Source organism: Pelophylax lessonae (genome assembly GCF_965119305.1).
Source record: "Pelophylax lessonae genome assembly, chromosome: 7".
Classification (NCBI taxonomy): Eukaryota; Metazoa; Chordata; class Amphibia; order Anura; family Ranidae; genus Pelophylax; species Pelophylax lessonae.
This window is the reverse complement of record NC_138774.1, coordinates 95,685,775-95,708,277: the sequence shown is the minus strand read 5'-3', so window position 1 is coordinate 95,708,277 and position 22,503 is coordinate 95,685,775. Positions and strand designations below refer to the sequence as shown.

The 22,503-nt window shown below is 41.8% G+C and overlaps 1 protein-coding gene across 1 annotated transcript in view; it reads right to left on the bottom strand.

Moving 5' to 3' along the window:
• SAPCD1 (suppressor APC domain containing 1) overlaps positions 1-22,503 on the bottom strand; it is a 120,115-nt gene that overhangs the window by 8,906 nt on the left and 88,706 nt on the right. Inside the window, exon 4 of the mRNA XM_082264439.1 lies at positions 2,210-2,344. Coding sequence (XP_082120565.1) covers positions 2,210-2,344 — 135 coding nt within the window. The remainder of the gene's footprint in view (positions 1-2,209; positions 2,345-22,503) is intronic.

Here is a 22,503-nt window from a genome sequence, read left to right as displayed (position 1 = left end):
CACACTGTCCCCAACCTGTGATAGGACATTAAAAGAGTAGCAGCAGAGTAATGAATTAATCTCTCTGCTCTCTCTTCTTGCACATTAAGTGGCTGTTAAGCCACTATGGGATCTTTATACAATCCCCATTGTTAGACTCATTTCACAGCGCCTTCTGGCGCTCAAGTGATTCCTAGCTCCCTCCTCTCCCGGTCTGACAGCTCCATCGGGCATGGCCCAGGACTCCCACTGATGTCAGCCAGTGAAGCGAGGAGGGGAGAGCTGAGGAGTCACGTGAGCTCTGGGAGGCGCTGTGAAATCTGGTGGAAATTGGCTTTCTTTTAATAAAGCACAGACACTAGGACACATGTTCTAACAATGGGAATAGTATAAAGATCACATAGATTTTTAGCAGCGGGGAGGGGAGCAGAGCAGCACTAGTGAGAGCTGACAGGCAGGGAGGGGAGGATGTGGGGGGGAGAGACAGAGGGCAACAGAGGAGAGCAGCACATAGCAGCGGATGACAGAGGCACGTAAACTGACCACGGTGTCAGGGCTCAGCAGCCATGATAAACCATGGGCAGTTTACAGGGGGGAGGGCAGAACCAGGCAGGATCAGCCAGGTATTGCAGGTGATACAGGGGGCCGAATGACACAGCACAAGCACTGTGCTGTGTAACATGCTTCAAGGGAACAGGATTAATTAATTTTTTTTTTTTTTTTTAGAGTAACGAACACTTTAGCAATTACGAGACCTGACTGGCCCCAAATACTAGTTCTTCCTCTTCCAGTCTAATGGGCCATACACACTATAAGATTTTCTGAAGACTTTTTCCTTTAGATTTACCAAAACCAGATAATATGAGGTCAAACCTAAACACTTTCAATTTGTATGCAGTCTGGCAGGCCCTTGCACTACATAGAAAAGGTAAATCTGAAGGAAAAAGTCTTCAGAAAATCTTATAGTGTGTATGGCCATTAAGGCTGGCCATACACGGTTCAAATCTCGGCCAGTTCAGCAGGTACAACCAGCCTGCCAGATCTTCTTGTGATTATCGCTAGCGGCTGCTACAGCTGCAAGCAATAATCACTGTTTTCTCCCAGCAAAAGGAACCCCTTAGATCTTCAATCTCTTACAGGACCTCACCAGCTAAAGGGTGCTAAGCATTCAACAAATAATTGAGTGTATTGGATGGCAGTGTTTCCTGCTTTGCACTGTTGTTCCAGCCGCAGGCCGCCATACCATTGCTAAGTTCCAGCAGAACTTAGTGACATAGCAGCTGGCATTGGGAGATGTAGGCATGTGACAAACCTGGTAGTGTGTTGGATCATGGAGATCATTAGACAGATAAGACCACAAAAATCAGAGTGGGGTAGGTATGCACTGTCTCTCTTTTTTTGCAGGGTGCTTTTTTTTTTGTGGGTGAATATTTTTCTTGCTTTATGTTTGTCCACTTTGTTCAGTCCGATAAAATAACGTTCATTTTTTTTTCCTTTTATTTATTTCAAATATTACAAACTTTTAATTTTTATTGCAAACAAGAGACCGTGAGTTCCAAGAAAGAGCAGTATTAAAACAATAGAGCACCTTGAGTTTCAGGGCTGCCATGAGCAATAGAAGCTAACAAAGGCCATGTGCAGGCTCTTTAGATGCCTGCTTACCCATCCTTTAGGTAGTCCACTACAAGGATAATGATATAGGGGTAGTGGACCATTACAGACTATAGAAATGATGGTACATAAAAAATGTAAATCAATAAAGTTTAACACATCAGTGTTGGGTGATGTTTGCTAAGTTGTATGTAACACACGGCGAGTCTGTGGGCACCAGGTCTCAAATGCTTGAGAGCCCTTTCCCTGGAATTTTCTTGGCAAGCTTAGATAGATCGCCAGGTCTTCCCTCAACCCAGCCCAACTGCTCAGCTTGGGATATGCATGCAGAATGTGATAACACATGTGCATGGCTCTACTATGTGTGTACGAATTGGCTAATTCAGACAGGAGCCAAATAAGCTATCTGTACGTCTTTGGAGTGTGTAAGGGAGCTGGAGCAACTACAGGAAACCCACACAAGCACAACACGAACATGCAAACTCCATGCAGATAGTGTTTTAGCGGTGATTTAAACTAAGGACCCTATTGCTTCAAAGCCTCAGTACTAACCACTAAGCTACTGTGCTGCCCACATTAGTGCTAGTCCATAAAAAAGTAGGATTGGTGTGTACCATACCAATGTGCACTGCCATTCCCTCTTCTGCTCTGCTTCATGTAGACGTTCCCGGTACCAGTCCCGTGCTTTGTCCACCAGCTGAACTCCATCTAGCAGAGCATCTCTTTCCTGCTCCAGCTCCTTCATCCGGCGTAGCTGTAGGGGGATAAACATTTGTGATGCTTACTAAGAAATGGTCTTTAGTGTAGATGTAACCCCCAAACAGATCACATTTAGTTTACTAAAGTACTGTGTATCATAAATAATTTCATTTCTTTAATGAAATACTGTTTTCACCTCTTTTTCATCCTATGTTGCATCTCAGTGATGCTGATCTCCTGTAGCTCCTTTGAAGGCACGTCCTGTTTACAGGCATTCCAGCAGTGGCTGCATTGCCATTCCTCTGGGCGGGTTATCTGATGGTGACAACAATGGATCATGCTTGTATAATGTGTGTTGGGCCACTTCTAGTCACCATCAAAAGCCTGTGTGATAGGGTGGCAATGCAGGAGCACAATTGGGACAGAGTGTTGTCACCTTATAACAGGAATTGTCTGAACCACAACCTTCATGGCAGTATCAACAGGCATTATTTTAATGAAAGCGGATATCTTCAGCCATAATCCCAGGAAAGCCGCAATGCATATATACATATTGCGGTCTTAAAGTGGTTAATGAAGAACTCCACCGAAAATGTTTTTGTCCTTTGTTTAGTATTCAGCGAATTAGAATTCAATGAACAAAGAGCAGATAGACTTTCCTTTAAAGATTTGCTGCATTTGTTTGAAAATATTGTTTTTCTTTATTTTCACCTGATGATCCTACCAGCCACACACTTCCTGTCCCTAGGTAGCTGTGAGGGTTCGTTCACACCATGTCTGTTGAGTTGCATTGATATACATAGATCAATGCAGGCTCTAAGCAGGGAAGCATTGAAAACAATTATTTTCTATGTGAGTTGTTCACATAAGACATGCACAATGGTGTGCATGTGTTGCAATGTACTGTGGTGCATAGAGCTGAATCATGTATCATTTTATTACTGTTCAGTAAGGGCTCTTTCACACGGACGTTCCGTATGTCCGTAAATCACCCCATCCGTTTGCGGCTGATATACGGACATAATGCATGTCTATGGGATTGCGGATGTCAGCGGATGACCATCCTCTGACATCCGATTTGTGTCCTTTCAGTTCTGTTCCGTTTTTTGGAACGGAACAGAACCCTATTTTTCCTCCATTAAAAAAACGGAACTGATGCAAAATCGGATGTCAGCGGTGTCATCCGCTGACATCCGCAATCCCCATAGACATACATTATGTCCGTATATCATCCGCAAACGGATGGGATGATATGTGGACATACGGAGCGGATGACACAAGTGTCATCCGTGTCCGTGAAAAAAAAAAAGTGCCGCAGCGGAGATAAAAAACTGAGCGGCCGTGTGAAAGAGCCCTAACATTACAAAACAGGAAGGAAAGTAAACATTGCACTACGTTGTAACAATGCAGTCCAATGCTCCTACACAACGTACATCGGCGCATGCACATTTTAGTGTGCTGACTAGTGTGATAAAGCCCTCACTCACTCGGGCGCACACTAGGTTTAGGGAAAATAATGGATTTTTACATCAACATCTGATCAATTTCTTTGATCTATGGTCCCTTTTATATTGTGGACAAGTACAAAACAAGAAATAAACAAACAATGTACAGTGCATCTGGAATGTATTCACTGTGCTTCACTTTTTCCACATTTTGTTATGTTACAGCCTTATTTCAAAACAGATTAAATTCGTTATTTTACTCAAAATTCTGCAAACAGTACCCCATAATGACAACCTGAAAGAAGTTTGTTTGAAATCTTTGCAAATGTATTAAAAATATCAAACTGACAAAATCACATGTACATAATTCACAGCCTTTGCCATGACACTCAAAATTTAGCTCAGATGCATCCTGTTTCCACTGATCAACCTTAAGATGTTCTACAACTTGACGAGAGTCCACCTGTGGTAAATTCAGTTGATTGGACATGATTTGGAAATGCACACACCTGTCTATATAAGGTCCAACAGTTAACAGTGCATGTCAGAGCACAAACCAAGCTATGAAGTCCAAGTAATTGTCTGTAGACCTCTGAGACAGGATTGTATGGAGGCACAGATCTGGGGAAGGGTACAGAAAAATGTCTGCAGCATTGAAGATCCCAATGAGCACAGTAGCCCCATCATCCGTAAATGGAAAAAGTTTGGAACCACCAGGAGTTCTCCTAGAAGGGTCTGCCCAGCCAAACTGAGCAATCAGGGGAAAAGGGACTTAGTCAGGGAGGTGACCAAAAACCTGATGGTCTCCCTAACAGAGCTCCAGCGTTTCTCTGTGGTGAGAGAAGAACCCTTTCAGAAGCACAACCTTCTCTGCAGCACTCCACCAATCAGGCCTCTTTGGTAGAGTGGCCAGACGGAAGCTACTCCTCGGTAAAAGGCACGTGACAGCCCACCTGGAGTTTGCCAGAAGGCACCTGAAGGACTCTCAGACCATGAGAAACAAAATTCTCTGGTTTGATGAAACAAAGATTAAACTCTTTGGCCTGAATGGCAAGGGTTATGTCTGGAAGAAACCAGGCACCTCTCATCCACCTGGCCAATACTATCCCTACAGTGAAGCATGGTGGTGGCAGCATCAGGCTGTGGAGATGTTTTTTAGTGGCAGGAACTGGGAGACTAGTCAGATCGAGGAAAGGTTGAATGCAGCAATGTACAGAGATATCCTTGATGAAAACAAGAGTGCTCTGGACCTCAGACTGGGACAAAGGTTCATCTTGCAACAGGACAACAATCCTAAGCACACAGCCAAGATAACAAAGGAGTGGCTACGGGGCAACTCTGTGAATGTCCTTGAGTGGCCCAGCCAGAGCCCAGACTTGAACCCCATTGAACATCTCTGGAGAGATCTGAAAATGGCTGTGCACCAATGCTCCTCATCCTACCTGATGGAGCTTGAGAGGTCCTGCAAAGAAGAATGGGAGAAACTGCCAAAACATAGGTGTGCCAAGCTTGTGGCATCATATTCAAAAAGACTTGAGGCTGTAATTGGTGCCAAAGGTTCTTCAACAAAGTATTGAGCAAAGGCTGTGAATACTTATGTTCATGTGATTTTTTTCGTTTTGTATTTTTAATACATTTGCAAAGATTTCAAACAAACTTCTTTCATGTTGTCATTATGGGATGTTGTTTGTAAAATTTTGAGGAAAATAATCAATTCAATCTATTTTGGAATAAGGCTGTAACCGAACAAAATGTGGAAAAAGTGAAGCTCTGTGAATACATACTGATATCTAAGCTATGTTTCCTGGTATCTAGCCACCAGCGAGTGGGCATTGTGTCATGCATGGTTGGGCACACGCGATTATCAGCACCGTACTGAGGAATGTCAAACCCATGTGGGAATCTTGTGATAAATATTTGTCATGCAGCCATGAATATACAGTAGCTCACTGCAAAAAAATTCTATTAGAGTAAGTCTGAGGTGTGACACCTTTTCGGGCTTTCGTTATCCGTATGTAACACCCACTAAGTGACTGAAGGTAAAATTGTCTGATGGGTCCCTCGTCTCCAAATCATTCAGAGGAACCCAGGTTAGCAATAAATAAAAATTGTATCACCAGGTTCAGACTTTTTATTGAAGCCTGTAGGCACACAACCTTTGGTGCCCAAAGGCACATGCTTCTGGCAGGATCACCTTAATTTCACAGAACATCTTCGTGTTCTACTGGTCCTAATCTAGTTTACAATGTTGTTATAATATTTAAATACATTTATATGAAATAACTATATTTATATGTAAACTGTATTTGTATTACTGGTAAAAAAAAACATATGTGTTAAATAACTACATAGGGAAAGCCACCTCTTTGTCTCTGCTGCATATTGTACGAAAGTTCTTTGAACTAAAATTCTCACCTGATTTTCTTATAGTGTGTACGAACCTTAAGGCAATACACCTGCACTGCAGTGCACCACAGTGCTCTACCATGCAATCCAACCAGTGACGGCCCATCCATTAGGGGAGCAGGGGTGTTGCCCCCCTTTCCATGCGTCCGGCCCCCTAATCTACATGCAGGGCGCTGAATGCATGTATTCCAATGGGGGATTTTTTATTTTTTGTTTTAAGCATGTGATTAGAGCCAGAGACTCTACTAGGCTTCAAAAATGGGTGGGCTCGGGGCACAGAGTCCTGAGACCTGTTTCCCGATTGGCCGAAACGAGAAGGCATCCTATTGGCCAAGAAGGAGGGAGGAGACGGCCGCCAAGAGGGAACATGGAGACTGAGGGGGAAGTTGCCGCTGCCTGTCAGTCCCGCGGAGCAATGTAAGTAAACTAGCATCAGGGGATGTGGTGGTGAGGGCTGGAGTTATTGGGGGGGTCCATCTGCTGTCCGCCGCCCCCCGACTGATGGAGCACGAGCCGCCACTGAATAACACACAAGGTATTGTGACTAGGTGCGCAGGAAGCCTAGTTAAAATTAATAAGCTTCCTTAATGCAACACACGTTACCACATTGCACAAATCTGAATCCAGCCTAATGCCTAAAGCCCCGTACACACGTACCGAATGTCGGCCGAACGATCAGCCGTCTTTTGTCCGGTGCTGTCCTGTCGGCTGAAAAGTGCTAAAGACTGCACACGAATTTTGTCGGCCAACAACAGTCGACTGCAGAAGTGATGTCATGTGATGGTTAACTTTCCGTGTGTTTTTTCTTTTCTGAGCATGCCCAGTCTTGCTAATCTGCTGTTTGTCGGCCGAATTCTGTACTGACTGGCGAACAATCGGCCGTTCTGGTGTTGGCCAACAAAAATTTTAAAGTCTGCACACCAGATTCTGTTCAGCCGAAAATTCGCTGTCGGTTGTCGGAAGCATCATACTAACAAGCCGACAATTGGCCGATCGTTCGGCGGCCGAATATTTACGGCCGACAATCGCTACGTGTGTACGGGGCATTACTAACAGTCTTGAATAAAGATGAATATATAAAGAGTAAGGCAGCCTATAGATGAGCATGTATTTATTTATTTTTCCATCGGAAAAAAAAAAAAAAAAACCTCAATTCCCCTATACACACTCGATGTGCATGGAGGTATCCTCCCTGCTGAGCTATTGTATTCTGACAGTGGAAAAACTGGCGGTGCTGAACAAGTGGGAAAATTTCGCCAGGGCAGTTGTACAGAAGTCAATCTACTAAATTACTTCTGTACAACCTCCCTGCCCATACAAGGGTTGAAATTGATTCCTGCTGATCCGGCCAAATTTCGATTCATGTTAAAGTTGGCCATACACTCAGGCCACACACTCAGTGGGTTAAATGAAAAAAAAAAAAAACGCCAAAATAGTCATGTGCACAAAGGAAAAATTTGTTTTGTTTCAGATAGATTCATTATGTTACAAATATTGTTTACTTAATTCGTTTTGGAATTCATTTAGTTTTGTTTAATCATTTTGTATGTTTATTAATTTTCTAAAGAATTCCAAATTTTGGAACAATTCGAAATCAGATCGGTTTGAAAAATGATCGACTGATGTGAATTCTGTGTGAAGAATAGCTGGTTGTTAAGGAGCGGGCCAGGAAGCCGACTGCTGTGTCCTTAACAACTGATGATGCTTCGGCTATCAGCGGGCTTTCCTACTAACAGCTGAAATGTAAAGGAAAGAATGCCAGCAATGAAAAATTCTGAAAAAAAAACAGCGTTGGGTTCCCCCCAGTCTATACCAGGCCCTTTGGGCCAAAATGTAAAAAACTGCTGCCAGGCAGGCCAGGAAAGAGGGGGGAGGAGCGAGCACTCCCCATTTTGAACCATACCAGGCCACATGCCCTCAACATGGAGGGGTTCTTTGGGGAAATGGGGGCTCTGCCTCCTCACCTCAAAGCACCTTGTCCACATGTTGATGGGGATAAGGGCCTCTTCCCCACAACCATGGACAGTGGTTGTGGGGGTCTGTGGGCGGGGGGCTTATCGGAATCTGGAAGCCCCCTTTAAGAAGGGGACTCCCAATCCCCCTGTGTGAATGAGCAGGGGGTACCCCTACCCATTCACCAAAAAAGCAGTAGACACAACACAAGTTTTTGACAAGTCCTTTATAAAAAATAAATAAATACATTAAAATATCCCCTGGTGCAGATAGATCACGACGCTTGCAGCACCGCCAGACCCAAAAAAAGAAAAAAAAACTTCCAGTCTCATTAAAGGCTCCCCTTGTCTGCCTGCTCTGCCATCTGCCATTTCTTAAATACCTAGGGGGCAGAGTCACCCGATGGCGTCATCTGGTGACCCCACCCCTTGTGACATCATCAACCGGGGCATGCTGGGCAGATTACATCACAAGAGGGCATGGTCATCCAATGATGTTATCTGGGCCTGGTATGGATTGGAGGGGGGGATGCCACGCTGTTTTTTACTGAATGTTTCATTGCCGGCATTTTTTTGTTTACATTTAAGCTGTCAGTGGGGAAGCTCGCTGACAGCTGATGAGTCATCGGTTGTTAAGGACGCGGCGGCCAGCTTCCCAGCCTGCTGCTTAACAATTTCTTCACACAGAAATTTAATCAGCCCATCATTTTTCGAAGGATCCAGATTAAAATCTTTCTGAAAATTTCAACAATATTCGTTACTATTTCTTTTGGAGATTTGGATAAATCTAAATCTCCGAAAAACCAAACATTTTTCTGAATTAATATTCAGACGGAAACGAATTCCACAATTCTACTCATAAACTCCTCCATCCACACAAACAAGGTGGATAAGGAATCCCTCCTGCCAAGGCCATTGTGCTGTAACAGCGCACACAATGCTGTCAGAATACACCGATCAGTGGCTGCAGCTGATTGGCTGATCAATAAAAAATTTGCAACATGTCCCTTCAACAGAAGTCGAGTAATTGAATTCCGATGAGCAGAAACTGTCACACACTGATCAAAATTCAGCTGGTCCCTGCTGAACTTTAATCAGTATACAGCCATAGTTTGAATACTATACTTTAAAAACCTGCATAAATTATTTGTATGACCCTCACGATTGCTTTTTTGGTATTTTTTGACAGAAAAATCAGTTCTAAGTCTCTGAAAGAAACTCCACACATGGGTTAGTTTTTTTTTTTTGTAACAAATGAAAATAGAAAAACATACAATGGAGTGAATGGATTGTAATGTGTGTGTGTGCAACAACACAATCACCATGCTATTTGGAGCTGGGAAGCTATGGAGAAGGAAATGTTTGTTTTGCTTAGTAACCAATCACATTTCTCTTATGTAGTCTAATCTGCTCTAGAAGGATGACAGCTGTAAGGAAGATGTAATTGCAGAGATCACACATCACTTGTCATATCTTATTATGTATTCTATCCATACTGTGACATTTACAGTCTAGCCTCACCTGGTAACACTATGGTGAGGATTCAGGAAAAACTAGAGTCACTCTAAGTGCAGCCTTTGCCAACAATAACCAATCCCATCATTTTCTTTACTGCACAAACCAGAAGACAAATACAGCAGAGTCACCACTGTGTGTCACATAAACACAGACCGAGTGTCACAACCCCGCCGAGGATTAACAGATTACAGCATGTGCATGTAGGGAGGTATTGCCTGGAGGACAAGACAGACAATACTGCGACAGATAGATAGATAGATAGATAGATAGATAGATAGATAGATAGATAGATAGATAGATAGATAGATAGATAGATAGATAGATAGATAGATAGATAGATAGATAGATAGATAGATAGATAGATAGATAGATAGATAGATAGATAGATAGATAGATAGATAGATAGATAGATACAACCAACAAATGGCAACCAATCATAATCAAATTTGCTCTGCAAATGACAGGTTAGATGTACATTGATCAGCCATAATGTTATGACTACCCACCTACTGTATTTTTGAGTATTTACCTACTGTATTTTGATTAGATAGATAGATAGATAGATAGATAGATAGATAGATAGATAGATAGATAGATAGATAGATAGATAGATAGATAGATAGATTTTTCAATATGACAAAGTTATCAAGTAAGGCTTGCCCATACATTATACAATTTCCTTGTACAACTTTCCTAGATTTACCAAAATCATATAATATGAGGTCAAACCTAAACACTTTCAATGTGTATGCAATCAGGCAGGCCCTTTTACTACATAGTTAAAGGTAAATTTAAAGAAAATTGAATAAGAAAATTGTATAGTGCATAGCCAGCTTTAGACAGACAGCCAGCCAGACAGAAAAAAGCCGACACAACAAAAATAGAGAGAGAGATAAAGAGATAGTAGATAGATAGATAGATAGATAGATAGATAGATAGATAGATAGATAGATAGATAGATAGATAGATAGATAGATAGATAGATAGACAGATATGGTGGCAAAAAACAAAAAATGTGTATATATATATATATTTATATATATATATATATATATATATATATATATATATATATATATATATATATATATATATATATATGTGTGTGTGTGTGTGTGTGCAGCCTCCTCTTTAGGTAGACCCACCTTGACATCAAAATAAGGTGCTACTAAACCACCGCAATACCTTATATAAGTGATACCGAATATAATATATTCCAAAATAAATCCATAAATATCACCTTAATAATAAATAAAGGTATAAATGTCCCATACTATCCCAGGACTAATATAGTTTATGCTACATTTATACACATATAGATATATATATATATATATAGATATATATATATTTTTTTTTTTTTAAATTTAGAATTGAGAAAATATTTATGGATTTATTTTGGAATATGTTATATTCAATATCAATTATATAAGGTATTGTGGTAGTTTAGTAGTGCCTAACTTTCTTTAATGTTTAGAGATAGATAGATAGATAGATAGATAGATAGATAGATAGATAGATAGATAGATAGATAGATAGATAGATAGATAGATAGATAGATAGATAGATAGATAGATAGATAGATAGATAGATAGATAGATAGATAGATAGATAGATAGATAGATAGATGTATAAATAGATAAAAGTAGTGGTAGTAAGTCAGTCAACAGTAAATGTCTATAATCAGACAAAAGAAAAAAAAAACCTAAAACATGTATATAAACAAAAAGAACAAAAAACCTAAAACGTGTAAACGTGTACATAAAAAAAACAAGAAATGGGCAGGCTCGATGGACCACTTGTTTTTTTTTTTTTTCTGCCGTCACTTTTCTATGTTGTATGTTTTATAAAGATTAACAGAAAAACAGTTACAGGATAGATAGATAGATAGATAGATAGATAGATAGATAGATAGATAGATAGATAGATAGATAGATAGATAGATAGATAGATAGATAGATAGATAGATAGATAGATAGATAGATAGATAGATAGATAGATAGATAGATAGATAGATAGATAGATAGATAGATAGATAGATAGATAGATAGATAGATAGATAGATAGATAGTGTGATCGGCCCACATACATAATGCCCCCAGTCATATGACACCATCCTATAGACTCACCCACAGGTAGAAGGTCAGGGCCTCTCGGCTGCTGTGCAGTGGGAGGATGAGGATGGTATAGGCAGCGTGCACAGCCATACATACCGTGTGTGGGGTGCAGAGTACCGTGTAACTCAGTGTTATCCAGGTGTCTGTGTACACATGTATATGTTCATTCAGTGTTGCTCTCATGGAGGGGTGGAAGTGTGTGCATGCATGTTTCTGGGTGAATGTACATGTGTGTGAATACGTGTATGTGAGTGGCTATGCTATGTAGATGTGGCTGTATAGCAGTGGGTGTGTACATGAAGTCCCTGTGAAGTGCTAGGCGTGTCAGTGTATGTACCTGTCTGTAGCTCCCAGGGCCCCCTCCTCCCTCCCTGCCTCTCTCTATATTCTGCTCAGACTTCTTGTCACTGGCTGTCACTTCTCTCCCCCCTCTCTCTGGCCCCCTTTAATCCTCTCCTCTTCCTCTATCGCCTTCTGTCCCTCACCAGAGACCCCACTTTTCCCTCCTGCCCTCCGTCCCCCCCGGGTAATCAGCCTCTCTGGCTGTTTGGCTCCACCTGTAACTAGTTCTCTCGCTCTCTCCCTGGCTGACCCCCTCTCTGGAACCCTCTCCAATTTCTCTGCTGAGCCGCACAGACTTGTCCTCCTGTTGTTCCCAAACAGCAGCCCCGTGTGAATAGCGAAGTTATGCGGCCAAAGCTGACACTCCCTCATCGCCCGCTCTTTTCCACCCCTCCTTTATCTGCTCAGAGCTCCTGTGGCCCCTCTCACCCACCCTGCTCTCTTCTCTCTTTATTTCACTTTGCAAGGAGGGAGCAAAAGAAATCAGACGAGAGAAAACTGAGAGAAATATGGAATGAAGGTGAAGCGACATAGATGGCACAGAGCCCCTGTGCATACAAACAGGTTGGGGCCCTCTTTGAAGGCCATCATAGCTATGCCCTCTTGGCATCCCTCATTGGAGGTACACAGGGGACTTTCAGCATATTGTGCCAACAAGCGCGGCACCGCCTGTTGTCTCTGAACGCTATTCACCTCCACATTCATTCCATCAGGGCCCTTACATAACCAAAACTTTGACATTGGCAGCAATGAACCCAGAACCTGCCATGCAAACACAGAAGAGTGGTGGTAGAAAAAGACCAAGTGATCCATCAAGGCTGCCCCTTCTTTATTTATTTTTTGTTTTTTTGTGCCTTTTTGAGTATAGATTCATGTTTGTTTCTATCATGTTTAAATTCCCTGTTGACTGACAAACTACCTCTGCTGGAAGTCTGTTCCAAGAATCAGCTACTCTTTTGGTAAAGTAAGAAAACAAGAACAGATTTCTCCATACACACAATACAGCGCGGACAGACAAATCTCCTGCTGTGCCTCACCGGCTGTCAAAATACTTGAACAGCGGCTGCTTCTGACTGGATGCAGAATTTTTTGGCCAACAATTTTCTGCCCAGTTCTTTCAATTTTTCAGTCGAGGTATGTTAATCTGGAGGTGACCAACGGGGCCACCCATGAGAGAATTTTGGCCAGTTCATTAGGAGCTGGCAAAATTTCGCTCAGTGTATGGCCAGCTTAAACATCTATAGGGGAATCAGGACCTCCTTCCTCCTGCAGGGAATCCCCCCCAATGATAACTAAATATCTATACAGGGGGATCAGGACCTCCTTCCTCCTGCTGGGGATCCACCTAATCATATCTAAATATCTATATAAGGGAATCAGGACCTCCTTCCTCCTGCTGGGGATCAACCTAATCATATCTAAATATCTTTATAGGGGAATCAGGACCTCCCTCCTGCTGGTGAATCAGGACCTCCTTCCTCCTGCTGGGGATCCACCTAATCATAACTAAATATCTATATAGGGGAATCAGGACCTCCTTCCTCCTGCAGGGGATCCCCCCCAATGATAACTAAATATCTATACAGGGGGATCAGGACCTCCTTCCTCCTGCTGGGGATCCACCTAATCATATCTAAATATCTTTATAGGGGAATCAGGACCTCCCTCCTGCTGGTGAATCAGGACCTCCTTCCTCCTGCTGGGGATCCACCTAATCATAACTAAATATCTATATAGGGGAATCAGGACCTCCTTCCTCCTGCAGGGGATCCCCCCCCCAATGATAACTAAATATCTATACAGGGAGATCAGGACCTCCTTCCTCCTGCTGGGGATCCACCTAATCATATCTAAATATCTATATAAGGGAATCAGGACCTCCTTCCTCCTGCTGGGGATCAACCTAATCATATCTAAATATCTTTATAGGGGAATCAGGACCTCCCTCCTGCTGGTGAATCAGGACCTCCTTCCTCCTGCTGGGGATCCACCTAATCATAACTAAATATCTATATAGGGGAATCAGGACCTCCTTCCTCCTGCAGGGGATCCCCCCCAATGATAACTAAATATCTATACAGGGGGATCAGGACCTCCTTCCTCCTGCTGGGGATCCACCTAATCATATCTAAATATCTTTATAGGGGAATCAGGACCTCCCTCCTGCTGGTGAATCAGGACCTCCTTCCTCCTGCTGGGGATCCACCTAATCATAACTAAATATCTATATAGGGGAATCAGGACCTCCTTCCTCCTGCAGGGGATCCCCCCCAATGATAACTAAATATCTATACAGGGGGATCAGGACCTCCTTCCTCCTGCTGGGGATCCACCTAATCATATCTAAATATCTATATAAGGGAATCAGGACCTCCTTCCTCCTGCTGGGGATCAACCTAATCATATCTAAATATCTTTATAGGGGAATCAGGACCTCCCTCCTGCTGGTGAATCAAGACCTCCTTCCTCCTGCTGGGGATCCACCTAATCATAACTAAATATCTATATAGGGGAATCAGGACCTCCTTCCTCCTGCAGGGGATCCCCCCCAATGATAACTAAATATCTATACAGGGGGATCAGGACCTCCTTCCTCCTGCTGGGGATCCACCTAATCATATCTAAATATCTTTATAGGGGAATCAGGACCTCCCTCCTGCTGGTGAATCAGGACCTCCTTCCTCCTGCTGGGGATCCACCTAATCATAACTAAATATCTATATAGGGGAATCAGGACCTCCTTCCTCCTGCAGGGGATACCCCCCAATGATAACTAAATATCTATATAAGGGAATCAGGACCTCCTTCCTCCTGCTGGGGATCAACCTAATCATATCTAAATATCTTTATAGGGGAATCAGGACCTCCCTCCTGCTGGTGAATCAGGACCTCCTTCCTCCTGCTGGGGATCCACCTAATCATAACTAAATATCTATATAAGGGAATCAGGACCTCCTTCCTCCTGCTGGGGATCCACCTAATCATAACTAAATATCTATATAAGGGAATCAGGACCTCCTTCCTCCTGCTGGGGATCCCCCCAATGATAACTAAATATCTATACAAGGGAATCAGGACCTCCTTCCTCCTGCTAGGGATCCCCCTAATGATAACTAAATATCTATACAGGGGAATCAGAACTTCCTTCCTCCTGCTGGGGATCCCCCTAATGAAAACGAAATATCTATACAGGGGAATCAGAACCTCCTTCCTCCTGCTGGTGGTCCCTCTAGTGATAACTAAATATCTGTATAGAGGAATTAGGCCTTCTTTCCTTCTGTTTGTGATACCTCTAGTGATAAAAATGTATATAGAGGAATCAGGACCGCTTTCCTCTTCCTGCGGTTATCCCTCTAGTGATAACTAAATATCAATACTGTATATGGGAATCAGGACCTCCTTCCCCCTGCTGGTGATCCCTTTAGTAATGCACCCCAAATCTTGTTCCCTTGAAGCAGACCTATACCCAAAATCAAGTGCAATGTCATTGCTCCCAACTATCCCTGTTTTTGAGGGACTGCCCCTCATTTGAAACAAAGCAGGAGATATCACTAGCACACCATGGGTCTCCAAAATTGGGTCCAAAGCATTAGGTGTTGCATAAAAGAGCTGGTGTGCTGGTGACATCTCTCGCTCTAATTGTTCACAGTTCCAGACGGTGGTCGCTTCAGCACCCACTTTTACATACAGCCACTTTTACAGGGACGTGTGCGTTGGGAATAGTGCGTTGGAATCATTGAAACAAAGTCCCTCTGTCGCTCTTCCTTCTCATTTGTCCCTCATTTTGGTCTGAGCTTTTGTATATAAAATGCACTATTTATACACTATCTATCAAAAGGTGTTTTACAGTGCTAAACTTTTTATACAATTTATACATTTTTGCATTTGTAAGTTTCAAAAGCCAATATAAAGGAATAGTAGTGGTAAAAAAAAAAAAAAAAAAAAAAAGCATTTCTGGGTTTAATCAATCTTATTTTTTGTATAATTCTCCTTTGAGGGGGCATGTCCTATGCCTACATACTTTTGCTAATAGGTGCTCTTGTTCCAATCTCAAAAAGTTGGGAGGTATGCAGTGTTACATTAAAATCCTGCAAAACAGTTAAGAGACTGTTCAAAAATGTACCTGCGCGTCCATTCTTGGAATGTGAAATACTGTAAGTAAATATTCTGCACTCGTAAAAATTCCTAAATATTATGAAACCCCACCCTAGTGGCTGTACAAATATCCCAAAAATATTCAAAAATGAATAATACCAATATACATCCCTATAAAAAATATATAAAAAATAACCAATAAAATGTATAACGATAATCGATCAGTAAAACAAATGATGAGTGTAAATATTGATAATACGTATCTACTAATAAACTGCACACAAAAAACACATAAATGTCCATATTAACAAAAATGTGTTGTGTCAGGCCCCTTTCACACGGGCTTTCCGATCAGGTCCGCCTGTCAGTTTTTCAGGCGTGAAAGAAGAAAATGGTCGCACACCACCACGGAATCCAATGAAGAAAAGTTCTTTATTCATATAAGTGGTACAAGGTACAGCAGGGTAGGACAGTAAACGCGTTTCACAAGGTAGTGAACAAGCACGTAGCAGTCGTGTGAAACGCGTCTACTGTCCTACCCTGCTGTACCTTGTACCACTTATGTGAATAAAGAACTTTTCTTCATTGGATTCTGTGGTGGTGTGCGACCATTTTCTTCTTTCATGCTTCTCCTGGTGGCGAGCCGAGGTTCAGCGCCCACCTTGAATCGTGGACTTTGACTAGCCTGAGTGGTGTTATCTCTCTTCATTGTTCAGTTTTTTAGGCGGACCTGATCGGATGCTCCATTCACCCCTATGGAGCAGCGGATGTCAGTGGTGACATCTCTGCTGACACCTGCTGCTATCTGATCCATCTGGAGGATCGGATCGGATGAAAACGCACAGGCGGTCAGTTTTCATCTGATCTCTCATAGAGGAGAGTGAGGATCTGCCAGGTCTGTCTCTGCAAAGTAAGCGGAGATGGACCTGTCATCTGCCAGCTCAGCGGGGATTGGCGGATCGATCTCCGCTTGGCAAAACGGACTCCACCAGGCGGAAAGCCCGTGTGAAAGGACCCTAAAACAAATGACCGATCAGTGATAATTCATGAAAGCTCATCACTGTTATACAACACGTGTTTGTTTACTATTTTATTTGCTTGAATGTTTAGGGACTCATGAGGAAGCCTTGGTGTTTAGGTGTAGCCTCCTTTTAATTTTAGTCTTCATAATGAATTATATGCTTTGTTCAGGGTGTGCAGACTTTTTCTAATTATTAATGTATATTACTTGTTTTACTGGTTGATTAGTTTCACTGTCTGGGATAATGATTTATACTTATATTTCATATATATTAAAGTGGAGTTCCAGCCATTTTTGTGTTTATTAAAAGTCAGCAGCTACAAAAAATGTAGCTGCTGACTTTTAATAAACACGCACTCACCTGTCCCAGGATCCAGCGATGTGGTCGCCTGAACCCTTAGAGCCGGTTCACGACTTGGTCGCCTGACAAGTTGCCTGCCATAGATTAGCACAGGACCCGTTCTAATAGGAGCGACACAAGTCTCTCCGACTTAGAAAAAGGGTCCTGTACTACTTTGGGGCAACCTGGAGCGACCTGCATTGACTTTAATGATATGAAGTCCGTGCACGTCGCTCCGAGGTCGCGGTGAGCGCTGTGCACCGCGACTTCATAGGTCGCCCCGGCAAGTCGGATCGCCTCAGTGTGAACCGGCTCTCAGTTCTCTCACTCTCCTCTCCCTTCCGGTGCTGGCATTACAAGTGTGGGCACCTGGCTGTGACAGCTTGCAGCTTCACAGCCGGGGTGCGCTGCGCATGCGCGAGTTGCACTGTGCCTCCTAAATGGTTGGGCAAACTTCTAGGATCTGTGAGGTGTTCCAGAAGATTGCAGGGAGGGAGAAGAAGAGGAAAACTTTCATTCGAATCACCTCAAAAAAATGACATACCAAATGTGGCATGGGGGCGAATGCTTAAAGCTTTACTTCCCCTTTTGGGTGGCACTCCGCTTTAAGTGTATATATATATATATATATGTTTTTTAAATGTAGTGCTGTACATTGGTATTTTTAAAGCCTGGAATTTGGACCCTTCGCCCCTCCCCTGAGCTGGTCACATGGTCTCTGCAGAGGAAGTTTAGGGGTTTGAGGTTCAGAAAAACCACAACAATCAGCAACTGCAAAAAAAAAAGTGATCTCCTCTACTGCCAGAGACAATAGATTGCAGTAATCAGAGCAAAAGCTACATATTTTAGCAGTTTCACAAACATTTTCATAAATAATTTTGACTGAATTTTAAAATTTAAACACCATTGTGGAGGTTCTCTGGAGTGGGGTCCAGTTAATACACAGTGGAAGGGGTCTCCGTAGTCTCTAAATAATATTCAGATAAGTCTGCACACCTTGAGTAAAGCAAATAACTCTGTGTAAACCTTATAAGAAAAGGAGTGTCAAAGCTATATACAGAGGCTTCCTCTGGAGTCTTAAAAAAATCAAAGTATAAAAAATGATAAATATATGGCATCACAATGCCGTTTCAATAGTTCTATTTGTAAGTCATCAATAATGTACGACAAGATACATAAAAGCATCTGACCAAAAAAGCCATCCCAAGATACCAAGCTACACTAGACAAAATGTATCTAACAAGGGCTATAAGTAAATAATGCAATACATCCTATCAGCTGGGAGACGTTAGAGCCACATAAAGATTATGTCAGGGCATACAGATACCAGTAACAAAGAAAAAGAGCTCCCAGTACAGATGGGGGTGGAAGCCAATGTTTTAGGGCACAACCTCTTTCACTTTGTACCCTTAACGTTACCTTCCACCCCATCTGTACCAAGTGTGGTCCTGGCATAAAGGCATAATCTTTATATGGATCTTCAGCCTCCCAGCTGATTTGATGTATTGTATTATTTACTTATAGCCCATGATAAATACATTTTCTTTCTAGTGTAGTTTGGTATCTTGGGATGGCTTTTAGGTCGGATGCATTTATGTATATTGCTGTACATAATTAATGACTTAGCAATATAACTATTGTGTACACTATTGTACTGGGCCTTCTTTATCATTTTTGTTTTTTTTACTAGACTCTTTGCTTCCTCCTGAGAGTCCCCATTCTTACTCCGGTTAAAGCAGAACTTCAGCTCCAACTTTTTTTTCTCTTTAACAAAGCTAAAAAAAAGTTAGAAACTGCATTGGTTTTTACCATTGTCTATGCCCCTGCTAGACAATATAGACATTTTTGTGCACTACTACAAAGGCAATGTTAAATTGTGCAGGCTGATCATACACGGACAGATATCTCAATGGGAATAATGGGAGGGAGGACATCTGCCCATCTTTGATCCAATGAGGGCCACTGATGGTACTTGGTCAATTTAGTTGATGGACCGAAGAACAGTCTACTGTATGTGATTCATTAGCTCAGTCTCAGTGAAAACTTTCTTTGATGGTGCTACCTATGTGTTTTTTCTTTGATTGTAAAGAAATTAAAATCATGTTCAATTTTTTTGCTTGTATTATTAAAAAAATGAATCATGTTCTTTTACCCCTAACACTACAAGAACAAAGAAATTAAACTTTTCCCCTATCTGACTGTTTGCCCTTTAGTGTGACAAATTAATAAAAAAAAAGTTTCAGAGGACGCCCAGTTGGAGGGGCGAAACACGTAAGGCTGACATCTGTACATCTGACGTCATATCCGGTCATTTTCCGGTGGTTGGAAGGCAAACGGAGACGGCATCCACCACGAGGTTTTAAATCGGATCACTATTGTTTTAACTGTAAGTGGATTGCATTTTATTTAATAAATATTGATGATATCACACTATGGAGTTCTTTCTTTCCATCTGTATGAATACCTTCATTGGGAGCCTTTGGCATAAGGAGGAATCTTAGGAACCTGACATCCAGGAGACACACATTTCACCCTACCAGGAAGAATCACAGGGGAATATACTTCATTGCTGATTCAGCACCTTTGCTCTTCCCTTCTATTTGTCCGGTGAGTGGGGACACAAGAGGGGAGCATGAAGTTACCCTACCACCTTTTGATATTTGAGCACCAGCAGTTTTTGAGAAATTTCTTTCACCATCACATTATATAGTCATTGCAGACTATAAAGACTACAAAGACTTCTTCACTTGGCACTTTATTCATATGTATTAATTGCACATTTAAGATTTCACATTGCATATTTATTTGTATGGTATTGTATTTATTTAGTTATTTATATTGTTACTATTGTCCATGTAAAGTGCACACGTTATCATTAGGTATATATTAATTTTATAGATTATATTTATTTAGCACTTGTCACTTTTTGAATTTTGCACAAAGGAGCAGCACTGATATATACACCACCATACAATAAAATAAAATGACCTTAAAATTCCCACACATATTTTTCGAAAAATCTCAATAGTCAGACTATCAATAAACTGGACTGAAACTTGTGTGGGTGCCTTTATGTCCTACCATTCCAAGTGTGGTTTACAAAGTACAACAGCTATCGTCAGCCTTGATGTGTTTTGTGGCTAAATACTGGAATGACATGAAGGTAGCTTGTTGAATGAGTCATATATTTTATTAACTGCTGCTTATGAAAAGATCATAGGTGGATGAGTTACAAGTGCATGCTGCAAGCCTAGAGGAGAGACGGTCTGCTGAACTCTCTGTGCCCACAGGGAAGTGAGGTACTTTAATAATGAACAATGTTGTGAGAAACTTACAAGCAAGAGAACAATATGGCAGTTAAATATGTGATGTATTCCACACCCAGGCCTGCTTTCATGACATAATATACTAAAAACTGCTGTCTTCATACAGACACAACAAAAAGTTCAGGGATAGATAGATAGATAGATAGATAGATAGATAGATAGATAGATAGATAGATAGATAGATAGATAGATAGATAGATAGATAGATAGATAGATAGATAGATAGATAGATAGATAGATAGATAGATAGATAGATAGATAGATCCAACAAATGGCAACCAATTATAATCAAATTTGCTCTGCAAATGACAGGTTAGATGTACATTGATCAGCCATAACGTTATGACTACCCACCTACTGTATTTGTGAGTAGGTCCCCTTTTTGCTGCCAAAACAGCTCTGACTGGTTGAGACAGGGATGCCACTAGGCCTCTAAAGGTATGTTGTGGTATCTAGCACCAAACTGTCAGTCGCTGATCCTTTACATTTGTAAGTTGCGAGGTGGGGGCCTCCATTGATTCGACTTTTTCTTCCAGCACATCCCAAAGATGCTTGATTGGATTAAGATCTGGAGAATTTGGAGGCCAAGCCAACAACTCAAACTCATTGTGTTCCTCAAGCCATTCCTAAAACCATTTTTGCAGTGTGGCAGGGCGCATTATCCTGCTATAACTTGCCAATGCCATTAGGGAATTAGGGATTTCCATAAGGGGGTGTACTTGGTCAGCAACAATGTTTAGGTAAAGCCAAAGAAATGTTGCTCTCGGTGAGTGACCAACTCTCACACATTGTGAACAGGAACCCAGCGTGCTGCATAGCTCATCTGTGAGATTCAGAGACATGCAAAAATCCAGAATAATGCTGCACTCCTTGGTAACTTTATTGAAGTATTAAATACACATCACAGGTATGACAGGAACATAAAAGGTAACGCGTTTCGAGGTTTGAGTTTGAGGTTTGAGTAAGCACTGACTTTAGCATGAAACACATTACCTTTTATGTTCCCGTCATACCTGTGATGGGATTTTAATACTTCAATAAAGTTACCAAGGAGTGCAGCAATATTCTGGATTTTTGCATGTCTCTAACAATGTTTAGGTATTTGGTACGTGTTAAAGTAACATTCACAGGAAGCAAAGGACGCTAGGTTTCCAAGCAGAACATTACTAAAAGGATCATATTGCCTCCACTGGCTTACCTTCTTCCCATACTGCATCCTAGTACCATCTCTTCCCCAGGTAAGCATGGACATGCACCCGACCATACACGTGATGTAAAAGAAAACGTGCATCATCAGACCAGGTATCTTCTTCCATTACTCTGTGGTCCAGTTCTGATGCTCACGTGCACATTTTTTGATACAGGTTGACATGGGTACCCTGACCGGTCTGCGTCTATGCAGCCCCATACCTAACAAACTGCAATGCTCATTTTTTTTCTGCTTTGAACACATACATTTCAGGGACAACCTAATATATCCCACCAATAACAAGATATTCAATGTTATTAAGTTTACCTTTTAGTGGTCATAAGCTATGGCTGATCAGTGTATGGCTGCCACCATTTGATAAAGGCAATGGTCAGGGAGATATCAGTCTTTCCATACATGATTCTACTGAAAGCCAGGACCTGCTGCTGCCCCACTGGAGGCC